The sequence below is a fragment of the Muscardinus avellanarius genome, assembly GCF_963383645.1.
Source record: "Muscardinus avellanarius genome assembly, chromosome: 2".
NCBI lineage: Eukaryota > Metazoa > Chordata > Mammalia > Rodentia > Gliridae > Muscardinus > Muscardinus avellanarius.
Genome location: NC_137787.1, coordinates 22869079 through 22884906, shown reverse-complemented (window position 1 = coordinate 22884906; position 15828 = coordinate 22869079). Strand labels below are relative to the sequence as shown.

The window sequence follows — 15828 nt, the reverse complement described above, 5'->3', positions numbered from 1 at the left end:
GCATCCATTTTTGTGCGACTTCTCTCAAAATAAGTCCTCCTTTTATCTCTTGTCCTCAGTGAGAGTCTAGAATAGATCATTATAATCTTGATTTTTATGCATCTTTCAAGAGGCCAAGACATATTGTTTGGAGTACTTAGTTATTTTTGTAACCTCAGCATACCAGCTCGCCCCCTATGGAAGCAGAAATTAAATGCCAGGTGTCCATCAAGCTGATGTGGGGCCCTCCTTCAGATGCCATCCTGACAAGCCCTGATACTCTCCCTCCTCCTAAGGCCTTTCTCTGGTACTTAGGCATTAGTGTGTACTGTTGAACCTCAACAGTGGTCCTCTCATCCAGAGCCAAAGGAAGGAGAATACGTTCAGGTGTTGTTTCTTCTGGGCCGTTTGCCCTTGGCAACGCTAGCAGACTGTTCTCTTCATCAGAAGAGGCAAAAATGTCATTTGGTAACATGACTGACTTTCTGTTCACAGTTTCTGGTCCCTAAAGAAAAACCCAATGAAGGTGCAGCAGCTGTATTGGAAGAAGTTGGCGACGTGGATGACTTAGTAAGTGCTTTCAATAAATACTGGATGTTCTAGAGATTGAAATTGAGCTTAAATTTATCTACAAAAGCTGCTTATCCAAGACTTGTTTTTTGTGTCTTAATTTCTAACACTCGAGAAGTTCTCTATACTATTTTTATTGCCATTATAAATTTAACCAGATAGGTAATTTTATAATAGAAATTCCTGTGTTCTGTGGTTTCAACTATATTGTTCATTCAGATTAATCTTTGAAAGGGGAGGCTATTTCCTTTGTAGCAAAATGTTATAATTTACCAAAATTGCTCTTAACCAAAAATAAGCAATACAACATGCAATTTGTGTGGGTTGACAAATAAAACCAGCCTGTAAGAAACCTACTTCATAAGTGTTCTCAATTAACTTAATATAAACAAAACAGACCGATAGGCATGTGAGGATTTCTGTACCTCATTACACCACGTTATGGGTGCTGGGAGGCTGTGTAAATGTCGACTTTTGCATCCATCTTTTATAGTTTGGAATTCCTTGCCTTTTACCTCACATGATAACTGTCCAACCGAAACGACATACTTCACTTCTTGCCTTTTTGTGAAAGTTCTTAGTACTGAAATGAGGAAATAACTGATTTTTAACTCCTAAAATAAGTGTGCGAGTCCATGCGTGCCTGACCAGTGATGTTTTCATTGAACTCTCAGCAACAGTGGCCTGAAGTTGGCCTGGTCCCCTTCTAACTGTGTTGTTCTTGTTTGCAGCTGGACATGATGTAGGTCGTGGATGTTTGGGGACTCTCTGAGGGCTGCCATCTCTGTGGTGCTGGAGACTCTAATAGAACGCCCTGGAGGAGGCCATTCAGGGGAACGGAAGCCCTGGAGATCATCCCAGGAAGTGACTTGGAATGATTCACCTAGTCTCTGTGGAGTGAACACACACATACGTGTTATAGACCCCACACGCGTTTATAAAGAGTCATTGTGATTTTCTGATTGGTACATCATTTCTTTTGTAGTCTTGTTCTTGGTATACTGCACACATGCTTTGAAGTTTCAGGAAAAGACTTTCACCCTGGCCTGGTATGCTGGTGAGGATTGCAGCCCTTGAGAAGTGACCGGCCTTCCCTCTGGAGATGTGGCACGGCCACTGGTGCATTTTGCAACCCTTCCCAGGAGTTCTCTGATCTCCAGCTACAGTCCCAGCTTATGTTGATGGAGTAGGAATGTCTGTTTCCTACCAGTAAGTAGTTGAGTTAGGAAAATCATGGGTAAGGACTGACCCACTTCTCTTTTTAGTTAAGCCTTTTTAATCACTGCATTACTGGGACTCTGGACTCTGTAAATAGATGGCTCTCTTTAAGTGGGGTGGGACCGGAACACAGCCTCCTGCATCCGCATCTGAAGCAGAAAATGGCAGTGGTGTTCTCATGAAGAACTGGCCCTCTTTGGCCCAAGCTCTGCGACATCAGTGAACTTTGGCAAAAAACAATAACAGAATTTACTGCCAGGATTTAGGTTTTATCAGCCCATTACTCTCTTTTTACAAATCTCAAAAAGAGAAAATCTGGTTTATGTTAAAGCACTTCAATTTTCCAGGCTCTCCCATCTCTGTCTAAGTCAACTTTCATTCTCTTTTGATAATGTTTCCTTTTCCAAAATAAGAAAATTACAAAGTCTGTATTTTTTTCTTCCTACCTTCATTCTTTCCCCAACTTCTTCCTTGTTCTTCCTTGGTATCACAGACTTCTTGGTGCCCGATCATCTATATCCTAAGTACCCCCATTAAATGGTTGTGGATAGACTTCATTTTGCAAATGCAATGTTAAAGGCATAAGTGAATCACTCTTCTGTGGATGACTGCTAATTAACTAATTGTGTGCAAAAAAAAACTTCAGTGCTGTGCTAAAAAGTAAAGCCCCTCTGTGTATTGATTGAAAATGGATCTCCAAGATGAAGCATTAGTCATTCCACTGGGGAAAGAAAGGAGCAGTTTCTGAGTCTCTAGAACCCTTGACTCTGCACGCCTGAGTTAAACTTGACATACAGGTGCCTATCTAACGCCACCCCCAACAAGTGATGGTGATATTAAGACTCTTCCCAGCCAGATGTGGCAACACACACCTGTAATCCCAGTATTTGGGAAACTGAGACGGTAATATTGCGGGTTCAAGGACAGCCTCAGCCAGCAAAATAAGACTTTTAGCAACTTAGCAAGACTCTGTTTCCAAATAAAAAAATAGGGCTGAGGGTATAGTCCAGAGGTAGAATGCCCCTAGATTTCACCCCCAGTACCACACACATACACAAAAAGACTCTTTCCTACTGAAGGATTTCCCCTGGTGATTTTGAAAACAGGAAAGATGTTTTCTCTTTCTCTGGTAGTCTTCCTACTCAGATTAGAAACAATTCTGCCAAAGGCAGAGGGATGGATATCGTGAATTCCTGGCAGATCTAGGCAGTCATATAATATATGCATGGCTTTTCTCTGTCTCTGTTTTAGTAAGAATAAAAGGTTGAAAAACATGTTCCATTTCTTATCAGTTTGCGTTGACAGAAGTTGGCAGAGGATTTGGGTACAGAAATGTGGATGTTTCTGAAGCCAGATGGTATAATACCCAAGTCCCACCTGGGGAATGTCTAAGAGGCGTTGAAAAAAAGTAGCAAAAGCTCTCCTGGGTCTGTCCTATTTTTCCCACAGCTTTAGCAACACCCAGGAACCTTCTTTGTCAACATTCACTTCTTGTGTCCCAGCACTCACCAGATGAGATGAGATGAGATGAGGAACATTTGCCACCACTCCAAGGTGAGAAAGGACTTTATCTCAGAAAAGATGGATTCTCTCTTGGGCCAGATAAAAAACTGAGGAATGAGACCATCAGCCCATCAAGTGGATAGAACTGAGGCGGGCTAAGTCTCCCCTGCCTCTGTCTGAGGACAGTGGGCAAAGGGGGCCTCTGGCTGCTGGAAGTGCTCCGCGTGTAGGGCACCTAAAGCCGACGGGGAGCCAGGCACAGCAGAGCACAGCACAGCAACTCTAAAAAGTTGGAGATCACTACAGATAACCAAAATGATGTTTCACCAGCTCCAAAGACAATTTGAAAGAAAATTTTATTCATTTGGTACAAATGACATGCTTCCATTTCAAAGGGTCCTTCCCAGGACTTGTACTTTTTCATCCTTACAAAGTAATTCCACTACTTGGGAGGCTGAGACAGGAAGATTGCCGGTTCAAGGCCAGCCTGGGCAACTTAGACTCTGTCTCAAAATAAAAAATGAGAAAAGGCCTGGAGATGTAGCTCAGTGGTAAAGTGCCCCTGGGTTCAGTCTCTAGTACTGCTACTACTACTACTACTACTAATAATAATAATAATAATAATAACAACAACAACAAATAAGTAACTTGTTAAAGTTAACATAGAGGACTAAAGGGGGAAAAAGGCTAGGGAGGTGATACCTTTGTGTTACACATCCTTTTTATTTTTATTTTTTGAGGTACTGGGAATGGAACCCAGGGGCATTCTACCTCCATGCTACGCCCTCAATCCTACTTTGTATTCTTTATTTTGAAACAGGTCTCACTGAGTTGCAAAGGGCTACACTAAGTAGCTGAGGCTGTCTGCTAACCTTGATCCTTCTGTCTCAGCCTCCCAAAAGCTGGGATTACAGGCGTGCACCACCATACCTGGCTTTATTTTTAAAATTTTTTTGTACTAGAGATCGAACCCAGAGGCATTCAACCTCCATGCTACATTTCCAGCCTGATTTCATATCTTATTTGGAAATAGGGTCTAAGTTGCTGAGGCTGGCTTTGAACCTGTGACCCTCCTGTCTCAGCCTCCCAAGTACTAAGTGTGTGCCACCATGCCCAGCTTTTTCATCCTTACAAAGCAGGCCATATGATTGTTTTGATCATTATTCATATGGTTTGACCAAAGGTAACTTTTTACTGTTCAAACATCAAATATACTCTAAAAAGTTGGAGATCACTACAGATAATCAAAATGATGTTTCACCAGCTCCAAAGACAATTTGAAAGAAAATTTTACTCATTTGGTACAAATGACATGCTTCCATTTCAAAGGGTCCTTCCCAGGACTTGTTTTTTTTTTTTTTTTTTTTTTTTTTTCGGTGATACTGGGGTTCCTGGAAGCCCTTCTACCTCTGGGCTACACTCCCTGACCTATTTTTTTATATTTTTATTTGGAAACAGGGTCTCTTAAGCCAGCACGGCTGGCTTTGAACCTGCGCGATCCTCCTGTCTCTGCCTCCCAAGTGCGGGGATTACAAGCGTGCACCACCATGCCCGGCTGTACATATTTAAACAGATTCGTGGACTCTTGTCCTCACAGTAAAGAGCCATTGTCCCTATCTGTCTCTCCACTTGGCAAATGAGGCAGTGTGAGGACAGAGTGATCTTAGCAAAGCCCAGAACACTGAGAGTTCTGACAATCCGTTCCGCAGAATCTTTCAAATAAAGCATTTCTTCAAACCCAGAATACTATTAATTACGCTTAGGGTTAAAACACTGGTGACCATTTTAATCTGTATCCCAATTTTTCTTAGAAGGAATGCCATGAAAGAATGCCTGTCTCCTGCCGTCCTGACGGGTGCCGTGGTGTAGATGTGAGTTTTGCCGTCAGATAGGAGTGCTTTGGCTCTGACTAAACACAGGAATGCCAACTAGTGCTGGCTAAAATAAAATCAGGCCTCTTTTACCCACATTGCAAGAAGTCTGTCATAGGCAGCTGTTAGATGATTCCATAGCTCAGTAAGGTGGAGACTTTGCTATTCTTTTGTCCTCTTCCTCATCTTGTTCCCTTTCAAATCAGTAAAGGTAGAAAGGGAGCGCCAGCTGTGGCTGGAAAAGCTGGTCCTAATCCTGCAGACCTCTTTGGGCAGAAGTTGTTTGCATGTTTCAGCAAGAGAGGCTGGAAAAGTGAGAACATTGTTTTGGCCATTCCAGTCGAGACTGTTCAAGGAGAGGTGAGGAGAGAATGGATCTTGGGTTAGCTGGCAGCTTGCCACCCAGCTCCTACACGTACTGTGTGTCTTAGTCAGTTTCGTGCTGCTTTAACAGGGTGTCTGAGAGTGATTAGTTTATCATGAACAGCGATTTGGTCCTTAAAATTCTGGAGTCTGAGAAGTTCAAAGTAGAAGAACCTGCCTCTGGTTAGGGCTTGGTTGTGTCATCCCCTAGCGAAGATGGAAGAACTAGGAGCAGGAAGGGGGAAACTCATTGTTTATCAGGGACTCACCATCCCCATCACTAACCCACCTGTGAGATAGCAGCGTTATCTCATTCCTGAGGACGTGGCCTCCATGATCTGAGGACCCACCTCTCACCACTGCTGCGTTGCCGATCAAGTTTCAACACATGGACTTTGGGAACACACCGAGGCTGCAGCCCTGTGTAAACTCCGAAGTGGCCTCAGCTTTTAGACTTTGGTTCTGTCTACTGTACAGATGGTAATTGCTAGATTTGTTTGAGGTTTAAAATCAGTTCACTGGAGTAACACTTCCCATGGAGTATCAGAAACTTCAGTCTCTCCCAGCCCTTCTGCTCCACCTGTCTTTCTTCGCATCCTGTGCCACTGCCAGAGATTCTGCAGAAATGGAGCTGGAACAAATCCCACCATCTGTCGTACGGCGCAGGCCTCCCAGAACCAGCCTGGGAAGGCGTACCATGTCCCTTCCACAGCCTTTTTAGCTCTCATAGAATCTAGGTGAATGTTTTGAGGAGCTGGAGCTACCCCCACCATGATCCCCAGTGGCATCGAGCTGTCCCACACTTGGCACCTGTGGAACTGGAGGGATACCGACATGGAGTTTTAGTTCCATAATCCGGGGCTTCAATGTTAGTTGATTTCACAACACAACTCCTTTTCCATTCTTTTTTTTTTTTTTCCTAAAAGCCTACTTTTTAATTTCCACCAAATATTATGAATGAGGCCAGCCGACAATCAGTGTGTGTGTGTGTGTGTGTTTCTGGAGATTGAACCCAGGGGCATTCTACCTATGAGCTATACCTCCAGCCCTATTTTATTTTTATTTTGAAACAAGGGCTCACTAGGTTGATGAAAGTCTCATTACTTGCTGAGGCTGTCCTCAAACCTCTGATTCTCCTGTCTCAACCTCCCAAGCACTGGGGTTATAAGCTCGCACCACCACACCTGGCTTCATTTCAAATCTTGCCTGCTATGGTTTGAGTTTTTTTTCCCCCTCTGCTCACATTATAGTTTAATCACCAGGAGGTGTAAGAGTATAGAAACTAGAGTGTTTGGAGGTAGGTCTTTGGGGAATTGTTAGGATTAGATGCTATCATTAAGGTAGAGCCCCCATGTTTGAGTCTTGGCAGTTCTGTAAGGAGAGAGACCAGACATAGACAAGCATCCTTTCTCTTACCATGTGACTACGCCACCTCAGGACTCTGCCAGCAAGAGGGCCCTCGTCAGCTGTGGCCCTAGACCTTGTGCCTATAGAACCATGAGCCAAAACAAGCCTTTAAGAAGCAGGCCACTCACACATTTCATTATAGTGGTAGAAAACAGACTCACACAGGACCTGTACCATGTCTAGCTGTGCAATTTGGGCGAAATTACTCAACTATTCTCAAGCTTAGCTTCTGCAGCTTTCAAACAGGGTTTATATTAATATAACTTCCAGGGTTGCAGGATGAAATGAGGATGAATCACAAAGTGCTTGGCATGAGATGTCTGGTAAATAGTTACCTTTATTACTGGCTCCTCTAGTTCTATATTTATTCTTCCTCTACCTCAGCACTTGTTTAGTTTTACAGCCCCCTGCTCTGCCTTTGAAGAATAGATACCCCTAGCCTGACATAGGTTAGCCAGTAAAGAATGACATTCAGGCAGCTCCAACTTCTTCCATAATGTGCACTGTGATCCAGTGCGCATTTCTCAAATAGGCTTACAAAATGGACATCTGCCTCTCGGGAGAGGTTGGCGGCAGAAGAGGAATCAGAAGCTTGCTTAAGAGTAAAGAATAGAAAGAAAGCTTAGCTTAGGTTCTAGATGGGAGAGAGAGAGAGAGGGAGGGAGGGAGAGAGAGAGAGAGAGAGAGAGAGGGAGGGAGGGAGGGAGGGAGGGAGGGAGGGAGGGAGGGAGGGAGGGAGGGAGGCAGGCAGAGGCAGGCCTTGGAATCTCAGCGGATCAGTTGATCCCCATCTGGTCCATGGGTCCTCCCAATAGTAACAGGGTTAGGTGCCTTTTATGGGCCACTTTGATTAGTATTCTGATAGAGGTTTAATCACCACTCATAAACTACCATCTACCCACGGGCAAAGGGAGGTAGGGAAGTACATGCTTCTAATTAAAAGTCCACGCGGACACTTGAAGTTGCAGGACTGACGGGCATGACGAAAGAAAGTGCACTGCTGTGTAAGTGTGTGCTGGTAGAGGGGCAAAATTAATTTCTTAGCTTTACAGGCATAATTTATATGCTCACACAGGCTTAAGCCCTGTAACACACAGGCACTGCCGTTCCACATAGAGGGTCTGCTCCCCGGACCCAGCACACGTGCCCTTCCTGGGCTACTGTGTCTCCTTGGGGCCTTTAACAAGGGTCAGTCATATTGGATTAGGAGTTCATCCTCCTCCAGTGCAACCTTAAATAATCAGATCAGTGAAGACCCTATTTCCTAACAGTCACTTCTAAGGGATTCAGACCGCAATATAGCTTTTGGGGGAAGCACAACCCAACAACCTACACCAGCCACTAAGACTGGTTATTAATGACTGCAGAGAATACACACGTGAAGTTTGGGGGGGTGGGAGATCTATATGATGTGGTTGTGGGAAGGGAGGAAGGTCGAACTGAGGACATACAAGCAGGCTGTTGGGGGGGGGGTGTTTTTGTATCTGTCAGCTATCTGAAACGGCCCCTGAAATATATATGGGGCTCAATAATTTGAATCCCTTCTTATTTCTACTAATATAATAAACATGTATGTATGTTAGATCCCACTGTGTGCAGAGGTAATGGACATCTATCCCTCTGGTGTAAGTGAAGATCAGGTTGCTGAATTGTAACAAAATTATCTGTGTCTGCATTTATTGAGAACACGATTGGGAAATTGCAAATGTTCTATCACTGTTAGCTGCTACTGATGTGCGTGCGCCTCAGGTCCTTTTATTTGCGGATCCTGTGTTACGAGGAAAGAAACTACAAGGTCAGTGTCTTACGTGGTCCCTGGCACAGTGTCTTACGTGGTCCCTGGCACGTTACTTATCCTTTTATGGTTGTCCTCCTGTGGGCTGCAGGGATCTTATCAGACACCAAGGTGGCAGGAAGGGATGCCTCTGGTATTCCAGCTGCCCTACAAGCAGGTCCCTGTGCCTACCAATTCCCCTTCTATAGAATTCAATTTAATAAACACACATTGAGCACCTGTCCTATCTACAGCCCCCCTAGGCACCCCAGGGGACAAAGTTTGAAGAACATACCTCGTTTGTCCTCTGGAACCTTATGGTTATGGGCCAGTAGGGAGAGAAGATCACAAATACCAGAACCCACAAAGTGAGAGGGCTATTAAAAAAAAAAAAAACCACGAGAAGAGTTTCTGCGGCATTGAAGAGATTCATTCAGTCTCTAACTGGGGATGATTTTTGGCCTTTGTAGCATTTAAGATGAACACAAGTGAAACAAGAATTTGATGGAGAGGAGAGGCAGGCCATTCAAATGGAGGACACAGCAGACTCATGACAGCTGCAGGGAAGGGTAAGTGGTGTGGTTTGCCTGGAGGCGAGGTACCTGAAGGAAAGCAGAGAGCACTTGAACTGCAAAGAGTCATTATCACAGGAGAACCCCTATTTCTAGAGAGAAAAGCAGTCGGGTGGGCATCGGCAAGGTTGTGTCGGCAGCAGTATGCACAGAAGATACGGGATGCAAGAGAGCTGCTGTCACAGCCTCGGGAGATAACAAGGGTCCAAACGAGGGCATCCCCCGAGGAATGGAGGCTAAGGGAGGACTGGAAGCTGCTCTGTGGTGGGAATCTCTCTCTCTCCCCTCCCATTGCATCCTGAGATTCTTGAGGGGAAGTAGCCCAGTGTGAAGGGCACGCGCTCCCAAGGCTTCTCAGCCCACATTTCAGGCTGGGTTAGCTTGTGCCTGTCCCCTTAGAACAGCCTCTGGCCTGCTCACTGCTCCTCCCAACACACCTGACCCCCTTTTCCCTGTTTTCAGGAAAGTGCTTCTTGTTCACTGCAGCCCCTTCTGCAAAGCCCTTGCTGTGTTGCCTTTGCTTGTATCCACAGCAAGAGGAAACCAGGACAGGGCACTGCCTCCCCAGGGCTGCAGGTGCTCCGGCCCTGCCCTTGGGCGTGAGAGGCGCATTTCCTGAGCACCCTGAAGTTCTGTGCTGGCCGGCTCTGGGCTCCTGCCCTGGGCCCCAGGCCTTGGGGAAAGAGAGGTAAGGATCACAGAGGCTGGTCAGGGGCGGCAGCAGGCAGGACTGCAGATGGGCTCCTAGGGCAGTGGCTCTCAGGCTTTGTTGCACTTGGAGTCACCTGGAGGGCTTTGACAACTCCCAAGGTCCAGGCCATAGGCCAGCTAATTAAAGAATAGGAGCCAGACAGCAGTAGTGTTTAAAGATAGTCAGCTGATCCATGTACAGCCAAGTTTAGGAACTATGTCTTGGTGTTTCTTGGCAATGGGTAGCTCTATCTGAGTGGTACAAGATTGGCTGAGGCTGCTACCTGCTACTTGTGGTATAGCATGGAGGCATTTGGACTCCTGATCTCAGGAATAGGAAGGACAGGACAGGGAATCCTCTTGTAGTCTCTCCCTTGGAGCTGAACTCTTAAGTCAGCTCTTGGTGCAAGTCACATGACCCCAGTTCCCACCTGCTCCCTCCTCTCTTACCTATGCTGTGTAGTGCCCCTCAGCCTGATTCCTCCCACTCCTGTCTCTGAGCCATCTCCTGTGCCTACATGGTACCTCAAAGCACAAAAGCCTACTGGACTATATCATTCAAGGTTATACTTAACCTAAGACTACCCCATCTCACTTCCATGAGTGAGTCTCACATGACAAGCCCAGCCTGAGGAGGGCTGCCACCCACTTTTTTCCTGGAAATAATATGGTGAAATGGTGCTAATTCCAATAAGGGCTGGTATCGGGGATATAGAGAGAAGGGATGTCAAATGTGTTAGCATAAGAAGTCATTTCTAGGAAGTCCAGAGACCCCAAAACTCCCGTCTTCACTCACTGTTTTGAAAATGCATAGTTCATTTTGTGATGCTAAAACAATACCACAGATTGGGCAATTTATAAACAGTAGAAATTTGTTTTGCTCACTGTTCTGAGGTCTGAGAAGTCCAAATTCACGGGCCCACGTCTGATGAGGGCCTTCCTGCTGCATGATAACATAGTTGAAGTCATCACACGGTGAGAGAGAGAAAGGGTGAGGGCCAAACTCAAGGATGCCCCTTGCAGTAATGGACCCACTCCCACAGTAATGACAGTCCTCTCAGGAGGACAGAGCCCTGTGACTTAGTGCCCTCCTAAAGATCCCTCCTCAACACTGGGGGATTCTGTCCAACACAGGAGCTGGGGCAGGAGGGGCACACATCTTGACCACAGGTTGCACCTGTCTTGTCCCCATAGTTCAAGGCATTAGTCATTGCTAAAATAAAGGTAATAGTTTAAACCATTTATTATTTGCATCTTGATGAGGGTCCTGGCTGCAGATTAAGTTAGAGAGAGAGAGAAAGAGAGAGAGGGAGCAGACAGACAGACAGACAGACAGGAATGTCTCCACATGGTGATTCCTGGTTAGTGTCATGTGTCAACTTGACTGGGCCAAGGGGATATCCAGATAGCTGGTTAAGCATTATCTCTGGGTGTGTCTGAGGGTGTTTCTGGAAGATATTAGCATTTACATTGATAGACTGAATAAAAAACATCTACCCTCACTAATATGAGTAGACACCATCCAATCCATTGAAGACCCAGATAGAACAAAATGCGTGAGGGTAAATATGTTCTTTCTCCTCCTGGCATTATGACATCCATCTTCTCTTGCCCTTGGACATTGGCCTTCTTGGTTCTCAGGCCTTTGGAGGATTTTATCACTGGCTTTCCTGATTCCCCAGCTTATAGATGGCAGATCATGGGATGTTCCAGCCTCCATAATTGTGAGAGAACCAATTCCTGTAATGGTTCTCTCTAATTTATTAAGTGAGTCCCCGACTCATTTATTTGCAATTTTTCAATTTTATGCTCGTGTGAAAATAATACTCATTCAATACAAATTGTACTTCAAATTGTGAATTTTGATCTTTTCCTCATCTAGTGATATGTAGAACCATTACTCTTAATGCTGGGCCGTGGCAGCAAGCCACAGTTATGTCAGCCGCATGATCACAAAGTAAAGAATAATCTCGAGTGTGCCATGTCACTGAGCTACTATGTTTGATAAGCATGTTAGTCAGCTTTGCATTACTGTTACACAGTACCTTAAGATAATCAACTTAGAGGAAAAAGATGATTTTGGCTCACAGTTTTGATGGTTTCAGTTCGTGACTGGTTGGCTCATTACTCTGGGGCCTGTAGCAAGGCATTGTACATCATGGGAGTAAGTGGCGAAGGACTGCTTACCACATGGAGGCTCCAAAGCAAAGAGAGAGAGAAGGGACCCGCGTCTCACTCCTTCAAGATCACATCCACAGCATCCTGGAGGCGGAGACCAGAGGACGGAGGTTTGCGGACAGCCTCAGCTACGTAGCAAGGGCCTTCGCAACTCAGTGAGATTGTGTTTCAAAAATGTTTTTAAAAGACTAAAAATATAGGGCTGGATGTGTAGCTTGGAGGTAGAATGCCCCTGGGTTCCATCCCAAGTACCGGGAAAAAAAAAAAAAAGATCTCACTCCCAGTAACCTAACTTCCTCCTTCTAAGCCTCACGCTTAAGGGTTTCACTACTTCCCAGTAGCTCCAGAGGCTAGCAACAAAACCTTTAACACATGTGCCTTTGTGTTAAAGCTTACCTCAAAACTTACCCAAATCATAGCAGTAGGTTATTACATGCATTTTTAAACTTATGATATTTTCCTCTTATGAAGGGTTTGTCAAGACATATCCCCACTCTAAGTCAAAGAACAACCGTGGAGGTGAGGAGGAGATGTGCGTATATGGGTCCTAATGGTTCTGTTTTTCTGGAGAACTTTGATAAATACAGAGATAGAAAGTGGGGGGGCTCACTGTGCCTGAACCCAGGGTCAGAAAAAGTGGATAAAGCCCTCTTTTGAACCCCTATTCTCCCTGCTCCTGGAAAGATTGAAAAATCCTCCTCAATGGAAGTGTTCCCTGACCAACTTAGAGGCCTGAAGATCAGGTCCCCAGCACTCTGCCTCTACTTAAATAGGGTGTGAACTTGCCTGGAGAAAGAGACCCTGCAGGGAATATAAAGGAGAGTGCCAGCAGGATTGATCCGCAAAGCCCCTGATCTCCTCGGCGTGGGTCTCTCTAGGGTTCAAAAGAAATGACGATCTGGAAGATGCTTCGATTAATTGCTTTCCAGCCTTGAGATGGCACCTCCATTGCCAGTCAGTTTTAATTAATCATGCCAGCAGATGGGCTGTCACGAGCCCCAGCAGCCAGGGTAATGAACTCATTTATTATCAGGCTTCATCAGTGGGAGGCCATCTAGGCTTCTGGGGAAAAAAGAGGCACCTCTAACGCCAGAGCCCAGGATCTGTGCAGTTTGGGGAAAATCTCTGGAAATATCTTGATTTCAGAACTTCCACTAGCCCTTAAAAAGGGAAATTGTGCTGTGGAATGAGGTTGTAGCTCAGGCTGCGTGAAAAAGAGGCCCCTCCCCTTTTTCAGGGCTGGGTATTGAAACCAGGGCCTGTACACATTAGGCAAGGGCTCGACCACTGATCTACACCCCAGTCCTTGGGACGAGATCTTGACGGCCTGTTATTTCATATGATGTTCGAAATGTCCCAGCTCACTGGTATCCCTGTGCCTACCTAGCTAATGAAAAGGTGAGTGTGAGCTGCAGCACGTATTCTTTTCTGCTAGCATTTCATCATAGCTTTGACCTAGCAGTTCTCGGGTGAAGGGGTCATGCCCCATGGATGAGTTGCTGGATTCTATGTTCCTGCATTGTCTGAGTTATTCTTTCCAGTACCAACACCACGTTATAAATGTTGAAAGAAGGAGTGAATGAATGCAGCTGGGTGTCATGATGCACACCTCTAATTCCATTACTAGGGAGGTTGGGACAGGAGGATCTCAGGTTCAAGGCCAGCCTTAGCAATTTAGCAAGACTATCAGCTTAATGAGATCCTAGTTCAAATTTTTAAAAATAAAGTAAAATAGGACTGGGAATATCACTTGGAGATAGAACAACCTTTGGTTCAATCCTCAATACCAAAAAATAAAAATAAAAAGTAGCAAATGCCCAGCGTGGAAGCCGTAGCTATAGAACAAAAGGCTTTTTATTAAGCCCAATTTGAATCCGAGAGTCTAAGCGGCTCCGAATGCAGAAACCTGGATCTTACCATAGACGTAGGTTTTGCTTTGGGGACTGCATACAACACTAACAGCACTGGGCCAGACGAAGCATGTAATGAGAATGACACTCAGGTGTGAGAGGCAGGCCAGAAAATGGCCACGGAGGGCCACGGTTAGCAGGGACTGAGGCATCCAAGGAGCAGCAGGGTAAAGGGCTCATCTAAGGCCACTCACTGGCCAGAGCACAGGCCTGCTGGGACCCAGGTGTCTGGCCCTTGTCCCTCTTTGTCCCTTCCATATCCCCAGGCCACCTGAACCCTCAACCACAACCTGCTTGCGCGATCCCGATGTCCTTGGCTCTCCTGTGCCAGTCCTGCCCTTTGAGATGGGTTTTCTTCTGAGCAGGATCCCACTTTTCTCCTTCTATGGTCTTGTGGGGGGGCACCGTTGCCCAGTGACCCCTCTCTGCTGCAGCTTGAGCCATGAAGGTGGACTTGCGCATGGCGCCAGGCTGTCCACTTAGAGAGTGTCCGCACAGGGCAGGCCTGGGACTCCTCACTAGGTAGGGCTGGGTGTCTGCACGCTCCATGGGACACATCGCCCTGTTTGTTGAGCAATAAACACAGTTTTGTTGGGCTGTTTCCTGGTAGCATGTCATCATGAATGTTTACTTGTGCCCCAAAGTGACAACATACCTCAATCCCAAATATAAAATTAGAAACTTTCTAAAAGAAGTGTCAGAGTTGGCATTCTGGGGCGATGGAGCTCAGAGAGAACATGGCTACCAGTTCTGCGGTGCCTCCTGTGTGCCAGTCAGAGTGGGTAGGAGTGGAAACCTGCTGAAAACCTGGTTCGTGTTTTTGTCGGGATGTTGGCGATCTCTCGCACAGCCCTACCTGTTCCCGGAACTCAGATGAGCACCTTCTATCCTCCCATGTCTCCATTTGGGAAAGTGAGGCATGAAAAGAGCGAGTAACTTCTGGAAATTCATACAAGTGGTCAGTGGTGGGAGCCAGATTCCCATTTGAACAGTCTGGCTTCAGACGTGTGCACCCAGCCACTTAACTACCTGTTCTCCTTAGGAAGACAGTTGAATGCCTCCCCAACCCCTAGCAAAGGGAAAATGGACCCTGGGGTTTCACAGTTTGTTCCTCAGAAGCCTACTGCACACTCAGGTTGTGTTGTCATACAACAGAGTGAACATGGAGTGGTTCAAAGGCTCTCCAGAACGGGAAAGAAAGCATGGCGGTTGTAGGATCTGAGGGCGGATGCCAGAACCTGCCCTGGCGCCGTGCCTCTGAGCAGGCAGATCTGCAGAGGAGAATGGCTGCGTGGGGGGTTGAGGGATGGCACCCCAAGGGCTAAGCAGGTGACACATGGCACCAAGTAAGAAAAAAGTAAAGCCGTGGGCCTCAGAAACAAACAGACTGTCCCATGTGCTCTGTCTTGTAGAGACATGCATCCAGAGAGGCAGGTCTCTACAATCAGAAGCAATGGCAAATGTGATGGTAAACGAAAACTATAATCTCAAGTGCCTGGGATACAACAGAGAGTAGTGAGGACCGTGGCCAACTGCAATGTGTATCTCCTCTAAAAGAGACAGCTGCTACTCTGTGCCAGCTGTCGGTGACCATGTGGGAATATGAACTTAATGTCATCCGTTTTAAAAATGTTTTTGAGAAAAACCATCCATCCAGATTTTTGTTTGAAAATTATTGGTTATTTAAAGGTGGACATATTAAGTTTGCTGTACTGCAGCTTGGAGAGCCCACTGTGGGATGGTAGTGTCCTGTGGGTTACCTCTGGTCAACCTCAGTGTGAACCGCAGGTCTA

The 15828-nt window shown here is 45.9% G+C and overlaps 1 protein-coding gene across 1 annotated transcript in view; it reads left to right on the top strand.

The window, feature by feature from the left end:
- Window positions 1–14133, top strand: part of XRCC5 (X-ray repair cross complementing 5) — a gene marked incomplete at both ends in the record, with an annotated part of 102080 nt that extends 87947 nt beyond the window's left edge. Inside the window, 6 exons of the mRNA XM_080689330.1 lie at window positions 475–549; window positions 1281–1291; window positions 5348–5501; window positions 9791–9945; window positions 10842–10922; window positions 14028–14133. Coding sequence (XP_080545456.1) covers window positions 475–549; window positions 1281–1291; window positions 5348–5501; window positions 9791–9945; window positions 10842–10922; window positions 14028–14133 — 582 coding nt within the window. The remainder of the gene's footprint in view (window positions 1–474; window positions 550–1280; window positions 1292–5347; window positions 5502–9790; window positions 9946–10841; window positions 10923–14027) is intronic.
- Between the last annotated feature and the right edge of the window lie 1695 nt (window positions 14134–15828).